Here is a 24,478-nt window from a genome sequence, read left to right as displayed (position 1 = left end):
CTTCTCTGGTGGACGCTAATGCCCAACCTGCTCAAAGGTCTACCTTTTCAGCAGCCAGTGCCACAAGTGACGTTGACTACAGATGCATCCACCTTAGGCTGGGGAGCACATATTGGTCATCTAAAGACACAGGGCAAGTGGACACGACTCGAAGCTACTTTTCAGATAAACTTCCTAGAGCTTCGAGCTATACGTTATGCGCTGCATGCATTCAAAGACTGCCTATCACACAAGACTGTCTTAATCCAGACGGACAACACAGTTGCAATGTGGTACATCAACAAACAAGGAGGAACAGGATCGTACCTCCTTTGTCAAGAAGCAGCACAGATCTGGGACTGGGCCCTGACACATGCAATTCTTTTACGGGCCACCTACCTAGCGGGCATCCACAACACAGTGGCGGATCGCCTCAGTCGTCAGTTCCAACCGCACGAGTGGTCCTTGGATCCAACAATAGCATCCAAAATCTTCCAGCGCTGGGGGCCAACCGACGATAGATCTCTTTGCATCCCAGCTCAACTACAAAGTGAACAATTACTGCTCTCTACTCCGACAGCAGAAACAGCCTGCCAAAGGACGCATTTGCTCGCCATTGGAGCTCAGGCCTGTTATACGCGTATCCTCCGATACCGCTCATAACCAAAACACTAGTGAAGCTAAAACAGGACAAGGGGACTATGATACTCATAGCCCCATATTGGCCTCGACAAGTATGGTTCCCCACACTACTGGATCTTTCAGTCAGGGATACAATTCGCCTGGAGTAGCTCCCAATCTCATAACTCAGGAACAGGGTCAGTTGCGCCATCCCAACCTTCAATCCCTGTCCCTGACAGCATGGATGTTGAAAGCTTAATATTACAGCAATTCAACCTTCCATCCGCTATATCTCAAGTACTTATAGCTGCACGTAAACCTTCCACTAGAAAGAATTATTCCTACAAATGGAAACGGTTTACGCTGTGGTGCACTCAGCAGGATTTAAATCCTTTCACTTGCCCCACTACATCACTACTAGATTACCTTTACCATCTTTCAGACTCTGGTCTTAAGACATCATCGGTAAGGGTACACTTAAGTGCAATCTCAGCTTACCATAATAAGCTGGACGACGCTCCTATCTCTACACAGCCTCTCGTCACTAAATTCATGAGAGGCCTAGCTCATATTAAACCTCCAGTTCATTCCCCGAGTATACAATGGGATCTGAACGTAGTACTCACTAGACTTATGCGTTCTCCCTTTGAGCCCATAAGTACTTGTGACCTTAAATACCTTACGTGGGAAAACGGTATTCTTATAGCCATCACTTCGGCCAGAAGGGTCAGTGAATTGCAAGCACTAGTCACATACGAGCCTTTTACGAAGTTCTTACATGACAGGGTAGTCCTCCGGACACATCCAAAGTTCCTTCCTAAGGTTGTTACAGAATTTCACTTAAATCAATCAATAGTTTTACCTACATTCTTTCCTAGGCCTCATTCCCATCAAGGTGAAAGAGCCCTACATACCTTGGACTGTAAGCGTGCGCTCTCCTTTTATTTACACCGCACTGCAGCCCAAAGAAAATCCAGTCAACTGTTTGTATCCTATGATCCAAACAAGCCAGGTAAAGCAGTGGGTAAGCATACTCTGTCAAACTGGCTAGCAGATTGCATACAATTTTGTTATGAAAAAGCAGGCCTTACTCTTCAAGGGCGAGTAAAAGCACACTCAGTCAGAGCGATGTCAACTTCAGTAGCACACCTTCGCTCTGTACCTATTCTGGACATTTGTAAAGCAGCAACATGGAGTTCTCTTCACCACCTTTGCAGCTCACTACTGCTTAGACAAAGAGGGAAGACCAAGATTCAGCCTATGGACAATCCGTCTTAAAGAAACTTGTTTTCCAGTGTAATCCCAACTCCTTCTACATCCAAACCTGCTGTGATTTCGACTGATTCATTTCAATAACAATACCTTACGGTCATTTCAGCACAAAATGAATCAGCCTCTAGCTTGCTAATCACCCATATGTGAGGACTAGCATCCTGCTTGTCCTGGGATAAAGCAAAATTGCTTACCTTGTAATAGGTGTTATCCCAGGACAGCAGGATGTAGTCCTCACGAAACCCACCCGCCACCCCGCGGAGTTGGGCCTCATACGTTTATTATTTTATTTTGGCTAACGCTCATTGCTACAATACAAGACTGAGGAGAGACCCTGTGGCAGGGAATATCATAGCATGCTGGGCATGCTCAGTAGGCACTCCAGTGCCATTCAAAAGTTTCATAGAAACTTTGAGAGAAGTTTTCCGTACATAGGGCTCCATTATTGATGTCACCCATATGTGAGGACTACATCCTGCTGTCCTGGGATAAACACCTATTACAAGGTAAGCAATTTTGCTATATATGGCGCTAAACGAAGATGCGGACTAATAGGCATCTCAGAGACCTGTGGAATGAGGATAACCAATGGCACATTGGATACTAGGGTATAAATTATATCGACATGATAGGCTCGGTCAAATTGGGGGGAGGGGTGGCACTATATGTTAGGATGGCATAGAGTCAACAGAATAAAGGAAACAAAACGCACAGTAGAATCTCTATGGATAGAATTCCCTGTCTGAGGGTAAGAGTATATCTGTAGGAGTATACTATTGTCTACCTGGCCAGGATTAAGAGACAGACAGTAATATGCTAACAGAAATTAGGAAAGCAAACAAATTAACTAATTTAGATAGATATTTGAAATATTTATTACTATAAAAACTGGAGATTTCAATTACCCCAATATTGATTGGATAAATGTCTCGTCGGGACATGCTATGGAGATAAAGTTTCTAGATGCTATAAATGACTGCTTCATGAAGACCTGGTACAAGAACCAATAAGACAAAGGAATATTCTAGATCTAATCCTCAATACAATGTAGGATCTGGTGCAAAGTAATACATATAGGAAAGAATAATCATAACTATAATTACACAATACTGGATTCTGTATTGGGCATTCCTACTTAGGAAAAGGATCTTGGAGTCACTGTGGACAATACTTTGAAATCCTCAGCTCAGTGCACAGTGGCATCCAAAAAAGTAAATAGAATGGTAGGTATTATAAGGAAAAGAATGGAAAAATAAAACCGAAGATATCATAATGCTTCTCTGGCAATTCATGGTTCAACTGCACTTTTTAGTACTGTGTGCAGTTTTGGTCACCCCCATTTCAAAAAAGAAATAGCAGAATTGGAAAAGATTCAGAGAAGGGTGACCAAAATGATAAAGGGAACGGAATTGTTCCCCTATGAGGAAAATCTAAAGAGGTTAGGACTCTTCAGCATGTAAAAGAGATGGCTGAGAGGAGATATGATAGAGGTCTATAAAATCACGAATAGGGTGGAATGGGCAATAGTACTAGGACTAGGAGACACTCCATGTAACTAATAGGTAACACTTTAAAACAAATCAGTGCACAATTAAACAATGGAATTTGTTGCCAGAGGAGTGTTGAAAGCAATTAGTGTAGCTGGGTTTAAAAAGAGTTATGCTGGTGGACCCTTGGACCGAAGGGGAATAGACGCTACCTGTGGGGAGAAGCCCCACAAATCCCCACTGTCAGTAGGTGAGGCTGGTGGAAGCAGAGGCCCAGCTGGGGCTTCACCAATACCAGCCCACATTCCCCTTAGGTTGACCCCTCGGGTGCCAGGGCCGGCTGGACTTAGGTGGGACCTCTGCGGAGGTAGAAATCCAGGAAGTTGGAGCGTAGCAGGCAGCATGCTGGAGGGTCAGATGTGGAACAGCCATGGGTCAGAGATCAGAGGGCCGCGGAGCTTTTCCCATCACAGGCCCTTTAAATTCTGCAAAGAGGCGCATGTGTGCCTAGGAGGTCGGGTGTAGGAGCAGGTCATCATCAGCATTCCCAGCTGCGAAGAAAGGCAGTGGCGGCAACCAGAGCTGCAAAGAAACAGCGGTGGCTCGCTGGAGGTGGCGGCACTCAGGGCCACAAAGATGAGGGGTGGTGTCAGTGTTTGTTCCCAGCCACTGCGAGGGAGCCTGGGACTGGTTTGGCCGCAGCAGCGTGGCGAAGGGTGAGTGAGGCCGCCCACAGAGCCCTGCGGGCAGCCGACGCCTCTAAGCCCACCTCCTGAGGGTTTAGGTTTTCTGGGATGAGAGGCGTGGAACTGCTTGAGCAGATTTTTATCCAAAATATTGGAGGCCGGTTCCCAGTATTTTCCTCTGGATCATCTCCTTCCCCAGGAAAGGAGATACTCCCATCTCTTGCCACGACTCCTTATGTCCAGCACCTCTCTTACTTGATACGTGGTATCGCTCTCAGAAGCAACCTCCTGCATCTATGGAGTCTTCCGAGAGGGCCATGAGGGTATCAAGGGTTTCAGGAGAGAGATGTGCAAGAAGTTATGAATCTTCAAGGATGTGGGTTACTGGCCCAAGTTGTCATAGCACTGTAAATGGCCAGATGTACCAAGGAGCAAGCCACATAGAAGGGTCCCTTGGTTGAATATGACTGGTGCTGAGCCATACCTTTTCCCCTATTTAAACTGTGGTGTGGGTTGGTGGTGGAGGTCAGTGAATTTCTTGGCCTTTAGGCCCACTTTCTGCAACATCTGTTGAGTATGACTCAAGAGGTTTTGCAGTTCTTGCACTGTCAGTTGAGCCGCTGGTGAGGGAACCATTAGAGGAAGAGGTAGAGGAGGGAGCAGTTGTTTCCCATAAACGATTTGAAAGGGTGAGGAATCTGTGGTGGTACAAGGATGAGAGTTGTGAGAGAATTCTGCCAGAGGAAGCGGAACTGCCCAGTCATCTTGGCATGCATTGGTATAGGCCCGTAAAAAGCCTTTTAATGTCCGATTGGTTCGTTCAGACTGGCCATTCGCTTGCAGGAGGTAGGCTGTAGTGAAATTCAATGAAATGTTGAATTTCTTGCATAGTGATTACCAATATCTCGAGGTGAGCTGGGTACCACGGTCTGAGATTATGTGGTTGGGAAGTTCATGGATTCAAAGTACCCCTCTACAGTGGTACATATATATATATAGAGTGTCAGACTGACTCTATACAGAGGTTCTCTCTCTCTCTCTTTAAATTAGCTAACCATGCCTTTTTGTTTATCTTGGGCGCTATTTCTACTATATTTATAGCATTTTGATAAATGTAGGGGCCAGTTAGTCACTTTAGGGCCAGTACCAAGGGCACTTGGTTTATTTATAAGTTGCCTATGCAGGACCATGCCAAAGGCCTTACTGAAATCTAAATACACTCTTCTAGTGTTCTCCCCTGATGCAACTCTCTGATCATGGGGTCCAAAAAATTGATCATATTCATGTGAATCTAAATCTTCTTCTTCTGTTACTTGTGACATAGAAGATGAGAAACTGGAGCTATTCTAAACTTTATCACCTAAAATTAATTTTCTCTGGGGATTGTTTTGTTATTTCTGATAATTAATTCCTATTAAGTTTATTTTTGTTCTTCTTTTGCAACATCTGAGATGAGGAACTTGAATTCAGATATATTCTCTATTAGCTCCTATTTGCTAAACCCTACCTGTCACATCCCAACGCTGCTGACCGTTCCCCCTCATCATCTGTCTGTCAAATCTCAGCACAGCTGGCCTTTTCCCTCATCGCCTGTCACATCCCACCACCACTGGCCTTTCCCCCCCCAGCACCTATCTGTCACATTCCTCTGCTGCAGGCCTTTCCCCTCAAAGATCAGCTCCATGAATCCATTTCCTCTCTTATTCAGTGTACATACACCGAAAATGATTTGACCATTTCACGCAACAACACTCATTTTGTTTCATCCTCTTTTCCAATATCGTATTGCAAGTTCTTTTTCCTTGAGCAATGGACTTAATTTTAGCTAGCACTCCCATTGGGTCAATATACAAGATGGCTTATTTGGCTACGTTTTAAATTTCTTTCCACTCTGAATGCCTCAGACTTATTAGCCACATGGAGTAAAGTTAGCTAAATAAGTTATCTGGCGAACTCCAATATTCAGAGTTAGTTGGTGAGCAGACTTAAGTTAGCAGGATATATTTATCTGGCTAACTAGAACTCTATACAGTTGTATTCAACAGAGCGCTTTCTCAGCAGTCGGCAGCGCTCCCCTGACTATCCATTACAATTTATCTGCTTGCTGCCTTGCTGGATATTCACCTCCTTGTGGTTTGTGTGTCTGTCTCAGTCCTTATCTTTCTTGGGATCTGTACATCTCTCTGTCACATGTTTAAGTTATTTTTTGTCTCTCTTTAGATATGTTTTGTCTTGTCTCTCTTGTTCTCCTGCAGATTAGAACCTGTAATCTGTACATAAGCGCTGATGTTATTGAAACTAAATACCGCATCCTCTGTACCTTGTGCGCATGCGTAACCTACCTACAGAGTCAGAAAGTGGAGCTGTTGCACCCCCAATTCAAAGGGGTCCTAAGAGAGAGGGCTCATACTAATAGACGTGGATGACTTTGGGGCCTGTTTAATACGATTTAGTGTATATGGTAAAGTTCTTTGCATGTACTAAAAATAAAACTGTCTCCCAATACTGTAGCATGTATGCACTAAAGTAAGCCTATAAATGAGAAGTTACATATGCAAATGAGGCTTTACCAGGCTTGTAGTAAATAGCATGGTATAATCTTACACTTGCTATTTACTGTGAGCCTGATCAAGGCAGGTTCACATTTTGCCTTGAATTAGGCGTTAACTTTATATTAGGCCCACTATCTCAAAATTCCTCAGCGCTATCTGGTCCAAGGTGAAATAACTGGTTAGCAGGATGGATTTCCTCACCCCTACTCCCCATATAGATCATGCTCCCCCCTCCCCCCTCCAAAATTGCAAAAACCCTCCCCTCATCCCAATTTTCACCTAGGCTCCTTCTTCTGATCAACCCTCCCCACTGTCATCAGCAAGAATGCAGAAGCTCCCTTTGGGGTTACCCATGACCCTTCTTCCCTCTGGAATGGGCACCTACAATCCTAAGATGCCTCCTTTCTTCTCTGGGAGCAGGGACTGCGGACCCCTCCTGCTGGCATGGTGGCTGAGCTCAGAATGATACTGCCTAGTGACACTTTGTTACACTTGATAGGTAGCGAAACACCGCAATCAAATTGTCACCTCGGATATTGTAGGTACCCATTCCAGAAGGGGTGGTTGGATTTTGGGTATCTCTGGATGGGGGGGATGGGGGGGGGAGAGAGGACGGGGAATTAAGGGATAACCCCGAGGGGGCTGCTGGAGTTGTTCTCCAGGGGATCGGGACTTTGAGTGGTGTGTTTAGGGTCTGCACTGAGGGAGCAGGGTGGCATGATCTTTATGAGAGAGTAGAGGGATGAAATCCCCAGCCCCCGCTACTGGCTTTTTTACTTTAAGCCAGTTAATACTGGGGATTGTGCAACAACTAGTGTGAGCACTACATTTGTTTATGTTAATGTATGTGTCTTCACTATGACCACACTTTTTTTTTTTTAGCATGATTTATTATATAGGATGCTAAGTGCCATTTTAACATACAGATAAACATTTTATCAAGTCGCACTAATGTGAGTTTAACTGTATAGGCCCATAATCTGCTGTCGGTGTGTGTGATTCTTTATTTCACTGATATTGTTAATTGGGCCTTCCCTCCCAGCATCCCGTCTCAAAGCACAAAGATCCATGAAGGCAACTCTGCAGCTTCCATGATATTACATTAGGGATGTGCTGTCATTTTTGTTGCATTTTGGTCAGTGGGCGCTCATTATTTTTTTAGTACACGCTAAATAGAAATAGTACACAATAAACTGAAATGGAAAAAAAACCCCAAAACAAAATGGAAAACGTAACAAACCTATTTTGTCTGTTAGAAAGTCACAAGATATCATGTTCTAAAACACACGTAGCTAATTATGATCTGGATAATGATCTGCTTTAATGGCCACTGCTAGAAGAGGCCATTCTCCCTTTGAAAAGTACCTTTCTCCTTACCCTGTCCTCCACTATTGAGTCTTTCTCCATCACCCTCCTTTGCTTTTCCAGAACTCGTAGATCGTGTTTTGGTCCAGTCTTATCCATATAAACTTCGAATTCATAAACGGCTTAAAATGTAAAAATATATATATTTTTTTTCGTAAATCTAGGGTCCTCGGGTTCCCGACTGGCTAAAATTTAACACTGTGCTGTAAATGCAATTTCATATCATGGCCAGAGTTGGTAAGAAAATCTGAATAATAAAGCTGTTTGTCCCCTCCTCCTCACCTCTCAGATGTTGAACACTTCCGAGGGCGTCTGCCCCAGCAAACCAGCTTATTATTCATATTGTTTGTTAGCTTTAGAGTTTTACAGAAGGAAAGGTGCACAGCAACAGCCAGGCTTGGTTTTTTTTTTTTTTTTATTGTGGTTGAGGCAGGATTTTCCTCGGCTCCATGGAGCAAGCCGAGAAGCAGGCCTTCAGCATCTTCATGGAACTGAATAGGGGAAAGAGGGAGGCCTTCCTCTGGCCCCTGGGGATGGCAAAGTAGGTTGTCCCGTGGCCCCCTGGCAGTTAGGTCTTCCTTCCTGTTGGCCCCTGGTAGTGGGGAAGCAGGCAGGCAGGCAAGTCGCTGACCCTATGTTGAGGCTTTAAGCAGGTGCTACATTTTGTTTTTAATAGAGACTTGCGGGGAATGGGATCATCTAGCTTGGGCAAAGAATTGGGATTTTTGCTAAGGTGTGTGTGTGTGTTTGTTTGTGTGTTACCTTTCTCAGAACTGCAGTTCTAAAATCGGCTTAAATCTGGTCTGTTACAAAGCACAGAATTGTCAGTGCACCTTTTTTTAAAGAAGAAACCTCCCTACTGTATGAGCAAAAATTAATGTACTGCTTTTCCCCTTATGGCAAATGGAAAATTAAGACATCTCACTCTTTCCTCCGCCAACATCCATTTTATGAGCTTTTATTTACTGGTATGTGAGAAGCATGAAAATAATGAAGGAGATAAGTATAGGAGGATAAACCCAAGAAAAGAAAGGGAAAGGAAGACAAAGAAAATAGATCTCAATTAAAAAAAAAAAAGGCTTTAGCTCATCTTTGTGTTTCAGTTTCTTGCATGAATTTGTCTTTGCAGAGATGGAGGACATTGTGATCGCTGGGATGGCCGGTAGGCTTCCAGAATCTGACAATCTGCATGAATTCTGGGAAAATCTCCTCAATGGCGTTGACATGGTTACTGAAGATGATCGGAGGTGGAAACCAGGTAAGTTACCAGTTGAAAGGCAGAAAACCTGGACCACATGATATCCAGAGACTTGAAGGATGGAGAAAGGAATTGAGGAAGGGGTAGGGCATCTTGAGAAGGGATATGGTACAGACATCGACATACCTGAGAGGATTTATGCACAAAAAGCAAAGCTTTTTCAATGGAAAGGAAATTGTAGAACCTGGGGTCACGTTATGAAGCTCCAAGGGGGGGTAAACTGAGGAGCAATGACAGGAAATATGTTTTCATAGAGAGGTTAGTGAATACTTAGAATTCCTTTCTAGAGGTGGCGGTGGAGAGAAAAAAGACTTTAAAAAGTGTGGGATAAACATAGCAGATCCTTAATAGCAAGAGAATGATAATGAAGCACTGAGGTAATTTGCAGGGAGAGGCAGTTTCAGCCCAAATCAGCAGGGGTAACCCGAATGGAGTGGTGGTTACAACACTAAAAAACACACAGGGAGAGCGGGTGTTGGGTGCCATGTGGGAATTTTATATGTGCATCTACCCAAAGTGGACCACTCGCTACTGGGCAGACGAGATGGGCCGTTTTGGTCTGTATTTGCTGTCATTTGCTATGTTACTATGAGGTGATGCCTGTGAGAAGCTGATTGTCAAACTGCACCAGATTCAGCAGTGTGGAATGATTTTTTTGATCACAAGACTGACCAGAGTCTTAAATCAACATCTTCACATGGTGGAGATCTTGGATCTCATTTGTTATATATATGTTGAATTTTCTTCTTCCCAGGCCTCTATGGACTTCCAAGGAGAAATGGGAAGTTGAAGGAGATCAACAAATTTGATGCCTCTTTTTTTGGAGTTCATCCAAAGCAAGCTCACACAATGGATCCTCAACTACGTTTACTGCTGGAAATCTCCTATGAAGCGATTGTAGATGGAGGTAAGGCAGGAAGAGGCAAAAAGAATTGCACTGACATTGCCTGCATTAATGGATTTCGGGTACCTTCTGTAAAAGAAAATAACCATTCAAAGTCTTCTGAAAGCTACATTTATTTTGTCAGGAGGGTGGCAGGGATTGAAGGGGACCAGGTTGATAACAGGAAAATAAAAAAGTTGGGAGGGCAGCAGAGTTTTGATTTTTTTTTAAGGGACAGTGGAGATGGGAAGGAGTTAGGTAGACATTGTGAACAGCAGTATTTAGGATGGTAGGAAAAGATTTTGAAGAAGGCAGCAGAGATATGAGTGTATTAGGAGGATAGTGCCAATGGGAGAGTGCTGGGAGGAATATTGCATGGATTAGAGTTTAGCATGAAAGGGATCCAATTACTGATTCCAAACTGCTGTATTTGTAACTAGCTACCTCAAGGAATAAAAGTCCAGCTGTTCAGTCTAAAAAATACGGTATATTGACCATGGCTGTAATACCAATGTAAAACAAAATAAGTTTATCTTTATGGATTTGCTTTTAAGGACTAGATGTATTCATGGATTTTCCCCATTTTGTGTTCTGTGCCTGTAAATGAGCTAAGCTGATTTGATGTTGGTCTAAAAATAAGTCTGTATGATTCAAGTATGAAATTAAATCATCTTATCCATAAACCTAAACTAGATCTCAATTTCTGCACAGCATAAAGATGGAGAGGGCACCTTGCAACTTGTAATTTTGTACCCACAGACATGCAGGTGCAGTGAACATGCAGAGATTTGAAAATTAAATCTCCACATGTATTTTCACTCACCCAATCTCTTTCCCATTTTTCATGCAGATACTAGGAGGGCAATTTTCAGAAGGCCTTTTTTTATGGATAAGTTTACCTGTATGAAATGTTTTTAATTTTGCCCCTGTAAACCTTGCACTCTGTTTTGATTTCATTAATGAGGTAGCTTTTGGTATAGGAGCAAAACAGAAGTGATGCTCAAACAACTTCCTTCACACTGCTTGAGGCAACTGGGTTAACTCTGCATCCATCAGAAATTTGGTTTGATTAAAATGTGCTTGTTTGAACTTTTTTTTTCAGTTTCATATATTCTGGAATATAAAATGAAGTTATGGACAGAAATTAACTGTTGCTAGTTAAGCATAGAGTTTTGTAGTCTCCTCCCAAAAGTGAACGGTGAATTTAATCAAATCTTGACAACTTTTTTGCAAAAATGCACAAGCTTAAAATCAGACTTTTTACCAATCTAGAAAATGGATACTCTACTATAGCAATGTCTGCTCCCTCATGTAGCCTGTGATTAGGTGCTCCTCAGCAGCCTCTATTACTTCAGTTGAGCAATGAAATATGGAACATATTTCAGATTATGAAATCTGGATCACCATAAAAGTATTAATAGAGCTGCTGTGCATTCCACAAAGTCATTCATCTATGATAAATTCAAGAGATGATGAGCTCCGTCCTTAGCAGTCTCCACTCCCAGCACTTTTTGATCCAGTTTCAACAGGAATCCTGTGATTTCCAGATTAAGTTAAACAGTTTACCAATTATGGGGGTAAGTTCTCACAAGGACAGGACAGGTGGAGATCCCTTCCCTGTGCAGCCACCTTGTGCTTCAACTTTCCTGCTAGCTCTCCACTATCCTGTCTGGCACCATCCTCAAACAGGGAACCCTAATAACAAGCTACACCAGTAGCCGCTCCATTCAGAGCATTCAGAGGCAGTGATAGATTTAGGATTTTGTTGCCCCTAAGCACTGATAGTGCTGTTGCACTTCTCAGTTTTCTGCAGTAGCTCAAGGGTAGATTCTCTGACAAAAATTGGAAACTTCTGAAGGACATTGACAAACATTTACATCTTTTATATTACATTATAAGCCTTACATGTGTCTGTGTAATTTATTTTCCTTTTAGTGAGTGAGGAAATGGAATCTTAAGGATCAGGACAAATTTAGATTTTTTTTTACATTCTGCTTTTTGGCACTTTAAAGTGTACATCAAAGCAGATTATATTCAGATACTGTAGGTATTCCCTATCCCCACTAGGCTTATAATCTAATTTTGTACCTGAGGTAATGTAGGGTAAAGTGAGTTGCCCAATGTCACAAGCAGTGACAGTGGGATTTGAACCCTGGGTCAAAGCCCGCTGCTCTAACCACTAGGCTACTCCTTCACTGGAAGAAGAGCTCAGGAATGGGGTGAGGAGGACCCAGGAATAGGGTAAGAAGGCAGTAAATCACTCAGCCAACCTGCTGACTCTCCCCCCTCCCCTCAGAAGTTTACTGCCCTAGGTAGAGACCTGTTCAGAGGGATATGGAGGATTACCAAATTGTAAATTAACTAAATGGGCTACATATGAGGAGGCAACTTTTCAAATTGCCCTCAGAGCCTGTAGTCCTGTGGGTTTATACAATTTCATTTTTGTATTTTTAGACCACCTTTCCAATTTTAGCTCAAGGAGGTTTACAACATTTTTTTCAGGTATGGTAAAGCTCATTCTCAAAAATATTTAATCTATACGAACACTTGAAGCAGCAGGGGATAAAGTGACTTGCACAAGCTTACAAGGAATGTCGGTGGGAGATGCAGGGTTTGGACCTTGGCTTGCAGCTATTCTTGAACCACCAGGTCCCTTTCTACTCCAGGGACTGCAAGCTCTTTTTCCAAGGCAGTGCGATGGGCGGACATCTCTATCCTTGTCATTTGTACTTATAGCAAAGCAGGTGCAAAGTGCACATGTGAAAGCTCATGCAGAGATGATGAAAGTTTAATTTCCTCATGTACTTTCACTTCCCCAACCTGGCTCTGCCCCTCTTTTTTCAGGCGGGTAACAGTACACACGCTCTGAAATAGTAAGTAACGTTGGACTTCTTTGACAGGTATTAACCCTGCTGTGTTGAGGGGTACAAACACAGGGGTATGGATTGGTGTCAGCGGCTCAGAGGCTGGAGAAGCATTCAGCCGGGACCCAGAGGAGCTGCTTGGATACAGCATGACAGGCTGCCAGCGCGCTATGTTTGCCAATAGAATCTCCTACTTCTTTGACTTCAAAGGTAAAAAATTTCTTGAGAGCATTAAAGAAGCAGTCCTAGCTAGAACGTACCCTTTTCTTGGCTCTTTTGCTTCCTCATTTATTTATTTACAGTAATGCAAATAATGTACAATGTCATAGCAAACATTTGGCCTTATTCCATAATATCATTTTTCATTTTTGCTCCAATGTATTTTCTAATCTTTCTGCATTTTATGGCCACATCCCTAGTTTTAAAAAATCCTTTACATGTACCAATTTGATTTCTTCATGGGGTTCTTATAAGGATCAGTGCAACAGCATCTCCATTTATGAGCAGGAGTCAATAAATAAGTTGAATTAAAACTGTTTTGATGCTGTGCTTAAATTCACTTTAGGCTGCCATCCAATCATTATGAATCTACAAGGGGGAGCAAATGGCAGAAGCTTACAAAATAAATGTAACTCTAATTTTGTTCTCAGGCATGAAATACACAAGAGAGGAAAGGGTTACTCCATGGAATACAGAACATTTCCAAAGTTATGCTTCAAATGCTCTATCTTGTATCGCCCCCATCCTCCCTTGCAATCCAAGGCCAGATTTAAGCTGCGTGCACCTATGGGCAAAGGGGGGGGGGGGGATGTTTGCCTTGTTCTGCCATAGGAATTGGACAATTATAAGCCGATCCCTAAATTGCCTTTGCCTAAATATTCCCCTCCTGCGGCATCCCCTCTCACTTCTACTTTGCGGCACTCTCCTGCAGCAGCAAGTGGAGACGGGAAATTCAGTGGCATGTCTGCTGACTGGCCCTGTGGCGCCCCACCTCCTCCTCCCATGCAGGCTTCTGTTACCTTGGAAATCCCAGGGAGGGGAGGGTTGCTGCATGGCTGGTTAGTTCACAATGGCTGCCGGAGGTCCTGCATTGAATTTCCTGCATCCACCTGCTCTGGTATAGGGCCAGTGCTGCGGGAGCAGGCCTGGATGTAGGAATATAGTGGCTGTGATGACACTCTAGTGCCTATAAAAATTTAGCACCAGTTGCCTACATTTGCCTATACCTGAATCTGGGCCTGATCTCACACACTGTCTTCTGTCTATCTCTCTCTCTCTCTCTGACATGTACACTCAAACACACAAACACACACACACACACCAGCCTTTATGACCTCATCCAGTCCCTCCTTACCCACTCAGTGAATCCTTACTCTCATCCCCATCCTGAAATTCCTCTTGCACACACACTTCACTCCCTTTCTGTCACACATACACACACATATACAGTATACCCTCCCAGCCAGTTCTCATGCTCATCTACTCCAATACCTCTTTCACCACCATCCAGCTCCTCCTCAACTCCACAGTCAGTCCTGACATCTCCCAAATCCTTCTCACAATCTCTCCCCTGCTGATTTTCCATTCCCACAGTCCATATCTCTCTCACTGCTGCTCATCCTGGCCAGCAGAAGAAGTAGGAGAGTGATATTGCCTCAGATCACATCCTTCTGTGCTGTCTAGAGCCTGACTAATGATTTAAACTGTGTAGGCCACCATAAATTTGTGTGGTTCCTAGTGCAAGTCATGCCTTGGGTGGTAAAGGAGGAGAACACAGCTTGAGTCATCACTGTTGTTCTTCTCAGCCAGCTTGGATCAGTCTTCGGCTCAGAAACATGGACTCCACAAGGCCACATCTGTGGGTTTCATTCATCACTGAATAATCTGCTGCAGGATAAAATGAGTGTGCCCAGCAGCAGCAAGGAACCTTACAGGGCTGGGAGCCTGGGCATGCAAATGGTAGATGAAACTGAATGTGGATAAGTGCTGAGTTACGCACATAGGGAAAATAATTCCAGCTACAATGCTGGGGTCCACAATAGGAGTAACCAACCAGGAAAATAACCTTGGAGTGCTTGTAGACAATATTTTGAATTCCTCAGCTCAGTGTGCAGTGGCTGTCAAAAAAGCAAATTCAATGCTAGGAATTATTCGGAAAATCTGGCTTTTATTCTTCATTCGTGTCATCATGTCTCTGTTTCAATTTTATGGTGTGACCACACTTTGATTATTGTGTGCAATCCTGGTTGCCCCATCTCCAAAACAAATAGCAGAATTAGAAAAGGTAAGAGAAGGGCAACAAAAATAGGATTAAGAGGATGGAACAGCTCCCTTATGAAGAAAAGCTAAACAGACCAGGGCTCTTCAGTACAGAGAAGAGAATATTGAGATGGGATATGACAGAGGTTTATAAAATCATGAGTGGGGTGGAACAGATAAATAGGAGACAGTTACCCTTTTAAATAATACTAGGACTAGGGGACACTCCATGAAACTGACAAGTAACATAGTTTAATCAAATTGGTGAAATTATTTTTATGTTCAATGCACAATCAACCTACTGAATTTGTTGTTGGAGGATGAGGTGAAAGCAGTTAGCATAACTAGGTTTAAAAGGAGTTTGGACAAGTTCCTGGAGGGAAAACTCCATAAACTGTTATAAACCAGGTGACTCCATGGGAGTGAGTAACAGGAAATTGGATCCATTTTTTGGGAATGGCCACTGTCAGATGCTGGGTTTGATGGACCTTTGGTCTGACCCGGCATGGCACTTCTTATGTTCTTTAAATCTTAGGATCATCCAGGGAGGTGCTTCCAGCTCTCTAGACAATATTGAATTCTGAAACTGAGTATTGCCTCATGCTCAGGGGGCTGCGTGCTGAAAATGCGGTCCAGTTTAATACAAAGCAGTGTTCTCATTAGCTTACATTTTTGGTGTGAAGTACAATACTGGGGCATTAGTAGGGGCGCCACATAGTAGCTGGCTTTAATGAGCATACTTTGGAAATGTGCATAAAGAGAAAAGAAAATGTGTGTTACTTTTCTTGGCAAACTAGCAAGTGCAAAGTACATGAGTTAAAAAATCTCCACCTACTTTGCACCAGTTATATTTGTGGGGGAGGGGGAAAATATTGCATGCACCTATGAAAATCAAATTTACTCTCTCCTCCAACCCAACCATGCCCACAGGAATGCTCTCTTTTAATGAGACAAAAATTTGCAGGCACTGTGGAACCTGCGCGCACTTACAGTCTGACCATTTCAACGAGGTACAGTGCTTTGAAAATTGCCCTGTGTCTAAAGCACATTGTACTGCTGTTTCCAGGGCCTAGATAGCTCCTGTGATGGACAGATGGATGCCCTCATCAAAATTTAATAATGTTTTTCAAATTTTGAAATGTAAACAAAAGTCTGAATTAGGAAAAGTACAACATTCTAAGTAATAAAGAGGTAAAGTATGCCTATGCCATCCCATCAGGGGAGAATGTTTCAGTTCAGGCTGGGATCTTTGGGGGAAAGGCAAATTTGGGGCCATCTAATCCCCCTGTATACATCTCCTGCCTCATCCTTGACTTTAGTTTCTTGGACAATAAAAGTCTCACTTGTACTTTTTTTTGCACCAAGACTTTCTGTGAGAACATTCCCTTCTGGATATTGCTTGACTTTAAAACTTTGACCAAAAGATTTAACACTCTGCAGCAAACGAACTGGCGGATTTTTAAGCAATGTTTGGCCCTGCATTTTCTCATCTTTAAATGTGGCCATCAATGTGCCTAAGACAAAACTGAAGGATGACTTTGTTTATATACAAGGTAAAAAAGAAACATGTTTGACTATTGACTTTTATGACAATTGTGTATGCAATACTTTTTTCCTGTTAAGTAACCTGGCAAGCAGCGAAGTTATCCAAATTGTCCTCAAAGCATAACAGAGATGCATTCTGCTGAATATAGCTGGCTAAAGTCAATTTCTTGAATGAAGTTATCCAGATAACTTTAGACCTGCTCTCCATCATGACCAGTCACCTGGATAACTTTAGCTGAATGTTCAGCGAAACATAACCAGATACACATTCCAGTGAATATATCTGGTTAAAGTTATAACTTCAGACCTGATGTGATGTTATATTTATATGTGATGTTATATTTATATGTTATATTTATATACTGCTTTCCTTAGACAGTGTACAGCCCTAAATCATTCACAAAGCATGTAAATAAGAGAGAGATCAATACATCATAAAAATACATCAAAAATATAATAAATAACAATATACATCAGAAAATAATACATCAGAAATGCAAATGCATTAAAAATACAATGAACCTTAATATCAAGGTCATAGCTTTAACCTATCCCACTCTCAGTGAGGCACAATGAAGCTGCTTTCTCAACCATTCAGACTGGGAGAGTCAGGAAGTTCAAAACTTTGGGTTTGACAGCTAATTCCTGAAGTTAGCCAGACAAACCCGCTGAATATTGAACTCCTGGAGAAATGCTTGGAAGAACCAGGAAATATACAAATCCTAAACCTTCAACTGTAACTACAGATTTTATTACTTCCAGGTCCCAGTTTGGCTATTGACACAGCGTGTTCCTCCAGTCTCCTTGCTTTAGAGAATGCGTACAAAGCCATACAACATGGGCAGTGTGATGCAGCCATTGTGGGAGGAGTGAACCTTCTGTGCAAACCCAACACATCAGTTCAGTTCATGAAACTGGGCATGCTCAGTCCAGATGGCACCTGTAAATCCTTTGATGCTTCAGGTAACAACTTAATAGCATCTCTGGTCAGTGCTGCTCTTGCAATTGGATCCTTATTCTCAGGCAGCACAATAATAAAAGCCGCTTACTCTCGTTCTGGTTCTGTTCCTTTAGGAAATGGATACTGCCGCTCTGAGGCTGCCGTAGTCATTCTAATGACCAAGAAATCCATGGCCAAACGGGTGTATGCTACAGTGGTGAATGCTGGAAGCAATACTGATGGCTACAAGGAACAAGGTGAGTAAATGGAAAGAGGCCTGCGAGAATCTTCAGCACTATTTCCTGAAGTGCTGCTGCTCTCGTTGGAAAATCTGTGCACATATGGTTGCAGTATTTGAACTTATTTGGTGAGCCTGGGCATGGTTGAAATACTGGGTGACCCTGGGCACGATGGCTGACGTGCAGTGGTACGCAGATGTACAGCATGCCATTACGTTTTGGATTCCTGAAGAGTGCCACTATTTGCAGGAGCTTCTGTACCATAAAAGTAAGCACAAAACCAGGTTATATATATGCACTTTTACCTGCATGGAACCCAGGTCATTTTAGAACAGCTGTTTTATGTTGCATTAAACAGGGTTTTATGCATGCAAATGGCTTTCAAAATTACTCCCTTAGAGGGGTAATTTTATAGCAGCCTGCATAGGGTTAAGCTGGTGGGTACTTTGCTCTCACACGGAGGACATGTGCCCAGGAGGAGAAGGGTTAAGACAGCTGCTGAAGAGTCTCAGTGTGTGGATGAGATGAAATATGGAGAAGACAGCTTTAGATTTGTTAGGAACTGGGGGAACAGCTTGGGGAAGGGAAAGTCTATTCCAGGGTGGATTCCAACTGCTGGCGCTACCATTTAAAAAAGGAGAGAGTGCCATTTCTAACTAGACTATGGAGGGAAGCTGATAGAAGCCCATGGTTCAGAGGGTGGTATCTTCCAAAGATTACCTGCAAAACAGGGAAGTTAGACTATCCCAATAGAAAGGTTGCGATAAAAGCTGAAATAGCCCAGATGAATTTAAATAAAAAGCACATAGATATGAATGCCTTCAAAATGCCAGTATCATCTGCTAATAAGCAAGTTGTGAATACAATTTAAAATTAGAAATACAAATTTCTGTATGTGAAAGACAGAAGTCTGAAAAATAAGATTGGTGAATTAGAATGTATGGCATTATATGAGGAAATAGGCATTATATGCATCTTGGAGACATGGTAAAAGGAGGACAAGCAATGGAACCCTGACGCCAGGGTTTAAATTATATTGATGTGATAGGGCAGATCAGATCGGTGGAGGGGTGGCACTATATGTAAGTGATGGCACAGAGTCAAGCAGGATAAAAGTCCTGCAAGAAACAATATAGTGGTGTGTACTTACTACCATCTACCTGGCCAAGATGGAGAAACATACTGTGAAATGCTAGCAGAAATTAGAAAAGCTAATAAATTGGGGACAAAATAATAATAGATTTCAGTTCCGCCAGTATTGAATGGGTCACTGTCTCATCAGGACGTGCTAGAGAGTGACGTTTCTAGCTTGGAAGAGAGATGGCTGAGATGGGACATGTCAGAAGTTTTTATAAAATCATGTGTGGAGTGAACATAGCAAACAAAGGACAGTTATTTACCCTTGGAAATGATGCTAAAATAAGGGACTACTCTGTGACTCTAACAGCCAACAGATTTAAAACAAATGTATATAGATTTTTCACTTCGTGCACAGTCAGGCCGTGGAATCTGTTGCCAGAAGATGCGGTCATGGTAATTAGCATAGTGGGGCTTAGAAGAGGCTTGGACAAGCTCCTGGAGAAAAGTTCATAAAACATTACTAGGCAAGTAGATTAGGAAAAGCCATTGCTATCCCTGGGAGTGAGTAATAAGAAATAGATCTGCTTTTTGGGATCCATTGGGTACTTGTGATCTCGACTGGCCAATGTTGGAGACAAGAAGTTGGGCTGGATGGACCTTGGTCTGACCCAGCATGGCACTTCTTATGTTCTTATAACCTAAATATGTATACCCTAGAGGAGAGGAGAGACAGGGGGGATATGATGTAGACCTAAATACCCAACAGGCATTAAAAAAATGCAAAAGAAAAGGGTTTTGCATTGGAAAGGAGGCTCTATAACTAGAGGGTCATAATATGAAGCTCCAAGTGGGTAGACTCAGGAACCACACCAGGAAATACTTTTTCACGGAAAGGATGGTGGATGTCTGGAGTGCCCTCCTGGAGGAGGTGGTGAAATTCAAAAGGATGTGGGATAAACTGAGACTCCCTTGTGGCAAGTGGATGTGAATAAGCACAGGGGATACGCTGCATGGAACAGCAGTTGCCACCCTAAACACCTTTCTGGGTGACTGGATGGGCAGTTTTGCTCATTATTTGCCCTCATTTACTATGTGAAACAAAAAGAAACTTTCTTGCCCAGCTAAATTTCTGTGAGAAAGATTGCCACCTGCACAAAGTTAGACAGGTACAGGAGTGAAGTTTTGAACAGGTAAGATTTACCCTGCTAAATCTTTATACCTCTGAAGAAAGTTTTATCCCCTGCCTTTACTGAGTGGGCAGTGCACTCCTCCATTTAAGCCCTGGCCAGCTGAATCACTCTTCCTAACTTCTTTCTTGCCTCCTTTGTTTTGCAAATGTTGCATCCCCTTGAATTTGGCAATATTGTTATGTCTTTTAGAGGTCTTTACACATTTTACATATTTTTTTTTCTAAGTCCTCCAGGGACAGGGGAATACCTACAGCTCCTGAATGTAATCTGCTTTTGAAATACCTGACAAGTGGAACAAAACTAAATAAAATGAGGAGTAGCCTAGTGGTTAGAGTGGCAGGCTGTGACTTAGGGATCAAATCCCGCTGATGCTCCTCGTAACAGTGGGCAAATCACTTCACTCTCCACAGCCTTGGGTACAAAACCGAGGAGGTGATTTGCAAAAGACTTTGCATGCATGAATGGGCATTTGGAGAGCAGGATACAAAGAGAAGGAAGAAAGTAAAAGAATTCCCGGGGAAGGTTAACGGCAGCTCTTGCCTTGCTGCTGCTTGTGTCCGCAGGTGTGACCTTCCCTTCTGGTGAGGTGCAGCAGCAGCTGGTGGCCTCTTTGTACAGGGAGGCAGGGATCCAGCCGGCAGAAGTGGAATACGTGGAAGCTCATGGCACTGGCACAAAGGTTAGAACAAACCATGCTTTCTCGCTTCCTTCTTTCCGCCTTTTCTGTTCCAATCTATCTCTTAAACCCCCTTCGTTCATTCTAAATCTACACTTTTCTCATCATCGCGTGCATTTCTTTAGAACTTCTCTTCCAGCCCTGCAGGTAGGAAGTGGACGTGTTCGGTTTGTAGTTATTTAGGGCTGCTGGGCGAAGTCCCGTCTCTACATCTGGGCTCTTTCTGTCATTCCTCTTGAAAATATTTGGAAATGGATTAGATTGGAAATGCTACTAGGATTTAACACGAAGAGGATAACTTTCAAACAATCTCCTGCACGCCTATTATATGGGCACGCGGAGATCTACTATAAGTATTTTATAGCCTGTGTGCATCTGGTCCGCGCAGATTATAAAATACACGGATGTCCATCTCCCCAACATTCACTCGCACGCTTCATTACGTTCAGATATCAACAGTACATTGAAAGTGTGTATATTTTACACATTAAAAATGTTTTCAGGTAAAACCCTGATTTACACACAGAAGTAGGAATATTTTAAAATATGCGTGCACACTTAAAATCACCAGTTCGCCAATACGTCCACCAGTTCACTCAGTCTGTCTCCAGTTCATTGAGACCCTCCTAGTACTTCACTTTGAATTCCCCCCCATTCACCCAGAACAGCCACCCAAAAATAGCAGACAACAGATGAGTCTGATATCAGTTGTGCTAGATAATTAGCAGGTATGGAATTGGACGAATAAGTTGCTTAATGTAGTCACATAAACCTCTTATACAATAGCAACTTACCTTTTGGCCCTGCTCCATAACGCCCCTAGCCTGCCCCTTAAGATTGCAGATGCATGCATATTTTTTGATGTTTATAAAATGGCATGTAGATGAATATAAGCTACTTACTTGCGTATGTGCTAATTTCGTGCACGTAACTCCTTTGAAAATTAACTCATAAATATATTGGTTTAAGTGGAGATCCTGGTTCCCAAGTAATGATGACGTAGATGTTCTTATGCTTTTATCTCAGCCCGTGACAGAGTACTTGCAACAGTAAGCTGAGCCTTCCCCTCTTTGGAAACCATGCAGTGTGCCTTTTTTCTTTTTCTTCCCTTCACTTAGGTTGGAGATCCTCAGGAAGTGAACGGAATTGTTGATGTTTTTTGTGTAGCAGACAGAGAACCACTGTTAATCGGATCAACCAAATCAAACATGGGGCATCCAGAACCTGCCTCTGGACTTGCTGCTTTGGCCAAGGTAACCAATCACAGCAAAAGCAAAGTTATTTTGAAGAACTTGTTTGCGTCCATGTGATGTTAGCCCAGCAATCAGTGGCTGGGGACCTGAGGTTCAGTTGTTGTTGGTTATTTTTATCTTCTGTGCCTAAAACCATTGCCCTGAGACCCAGCCAGAATGCTGAGTTTGACCCTTCAAATAATCAATAAATATATCAGTAGGCACTCCCTTTTCATTTCATGGGAATAGGCATTAATTAATTTCTGTGTGTACAAGTAAATACCCCAGACTGCCTGCTGTGAATGAAAAATGCCCAGTGTAAATATTAACTAGATACCGTATCAAGATAAAATGTGCATGTAATGTAGTGCTCTGGGTAATATGGTTATTTATGATGAGGGAACCATATTGGATCCAATAAATTGCTTTCGGACCCTTATGGAGGTACTTGAAATAACTTAAGGGAATCTAACTGCATTTGCAATGACCAATTGTCTGCTTGTTTGTTAGTATCCTCAGAAAAAATAAAGTTCTGTTTGATTATTCAGTTCCTCTAATAAGGATGGTCTCCATAGAGAAGGCACAGAAGCAAAATGTGTGCTTAACATTAGCCTCTTGCACCAAGAGGAAACACAAAACAGTAAATCAGGACTCATTGTTACAGAGCCAAGGTTCCATGCATTTGGAGATAGCTTAGAGATATGGAGCAGGTAGGCTGTCAGTTACATAAAGAATATTATAAGAGGAATGTGACTTTAAAGAAGTTACTTTTGGGGTTTGTAGGCTATGATAGAGTTAGAACTTTGCCCAGTTGAGAGAAGACCAGGGTTGAAGTGCAGTTGGTTTGCCAAGGCAGCAGAAAACATGGCAAAAAGGAAAATCAGCAGAGAAGAAATGATGTCGCTTTAGCTGGGAGAGTGCTAGGTGATGTAATCCTAAGGGGAGAGAAGCCGCAGCGATGCATGTGGTTTAAATAGAAAGAAAAGTTCCTTGGAAAAACTGGAAAAGGGCAGCTGATGAGGGTCAAGGGACTGGAAGGTGGAGCTTCCAAGAGGCAGGAGTCTGCCAGAGAAGCTGAGCAAACTAGAGAAACAGAGGCCAGTTTGAAGGAGAAACATGGCAGGCTTGGAGCTGCTGTTCTAAAGGATCATCGTTTTATAGGAAGGCTACACCTGTAATGGGAGATTCTGGTTGTTGCATGGAGTTTTTTATGCCAGCCTGTCACTAGGAATACTACTGGGATTTCCAAACAGGCTGATCCAGTCATGCTTTTGCCCCATTGCATGCATGAATTTGTTCTTTTGATTATCAGTGGGACAATCAGAAGTAAAACTCCATGCATATATTGGGAGCCAAGCCAGGACTAGATCCTCCTGTTTGGTTGACCTGGGGTGATTTGGCAACTCTTAACTGTTTCTTTCTCAAGGAAGGGATGGTGTGTTGCCTGTGGCAGAACACCCCAAGTGACAGAATCAAACACATTTGTTTCAGTGCAAAGTGCCTGGCTATCTGCTTGTTTTTGGTGATAGCTGTCTAGAATGGGGCCTGAGCAGTGCTTTGTTACATGTATATACACTGAATAACAGACACTGCAGTAAATACTACAGCCAAAAAGCGTGAGCAAAAGTATCAGTTTCTTAGTGAATTTCAACCAATATTTTTTTTGCACCCTTTGGGAGCAATTTTCAGGCCCTCTGTATTGGAACAATTCAGTGAGTACTTTTTACTTGTAATCTTTGCATTAGGTTTCAGAGACACAGCATCTGCACTCTCTGTACCCACAGACCTTTGCACCTACTGTTTGGGCTGGCTACTTTTTCATGGAACATAACACAAAATGTGATCTACGTGCATTTATTTTCCAAGCCAAGCTATGTAACATGGCACCTTTAGCCCTATTGAAGAATGGCAGTTGTCACAGAGCCAATTTATATCCATAAATGACGTTGCACATTGTCCTCTTTACCTGTTTTTGCTTGTAGTTTTTGACACAGTTATTTGACTTATTTTTGTACTCTCCCTGAAATGTGGTAATGAGACGCTTGCCAACTGTTCTGAAAATTTTTGGAGCAATGGACTAGTTGCACTAAAGTGGCTCCGAGACTACTGGTTTGTTCATTGTATTCTGCTTGTGGGACTTTGCAGTGCTGTTTTACTGTGTATGAACCTTTAATGAATACCTAACTTTTCAATAAGAATCTTTTTTTATGAAGTCAAAAGGGATCTAGCCATGTAGCTACAAAATTAGCCTGCTGGTTCCACAACGTGCAAGTTTTTCGCTAGATTAAAAAAAGGGGCTCCCAGGAGCACAGTTACATCAGGGGAATTTTTGTTTCTATTGCTCCACCTG

General features: G+C 42.6%; 1 protein-coding gene across 2 annotated transcripts in view; it reads left to right on the top strand.

Annotated features, from left to right (window-relative positions):
• FASN (fatty acid synthase) overlaps positions 1–24,478 on the top strand; it is a 108,740-nt gene that overhangs the window by 12,921 nt on the left and 71,341 nt on the right. For both annotated transcript variants that reach the window (XM_029599026.1, XM_029599027.1), the window contains exons 2-8: positions 9,092–9,220; positions 9,975–10,127; positions 13,004–13,177; positions 17,534–17,734; positions 17,846–17,968; positions 20,784–20,899; positions 22,015–22,149. In XM_029599026.1, the coding sequence (XP_029454886.1) occupies positions 9,094–9,220; positions 9,975–10,127; positions 13,004–13,177; positions 17,534–17,734; positions 17,846–17,968; positions 20,784–20,899; positions 22,015–22,149 (1,029 nt within the window). In that variant the 5' untranslated portion in view covers positions 9,092–9,093. The remainder of the gene's footprint in view (positions 1–9,091; positions 9,221–9,974; positions 10,128–13,003; positions 13,178–17,533; positions 17,735–17,845; positions 17,969–20,783; positions 20,900–22,014; positions 22,150–24,478) is intronic.

The sequence above is a fragment of the Rhinatrema bivittatum genome, chromosome 4 (assembly GCF_901001135.1).
Source record: "Rhinatrema bivittatum chromosome 4, aRhiBiv1.1, whole genome shotgun sequence".
Lineage (NCBI taxonomy): Eukaryota > Metazoa > Chordata > Amphibia > Gymnophiona > Rhinatrematidae > Rhinatrema > Rhinatrema bivittatum.
Note: the sequence above shows the minus strand (reverse complement) of the source record. Positions and strands in the feature narration are given on the sequence as shown.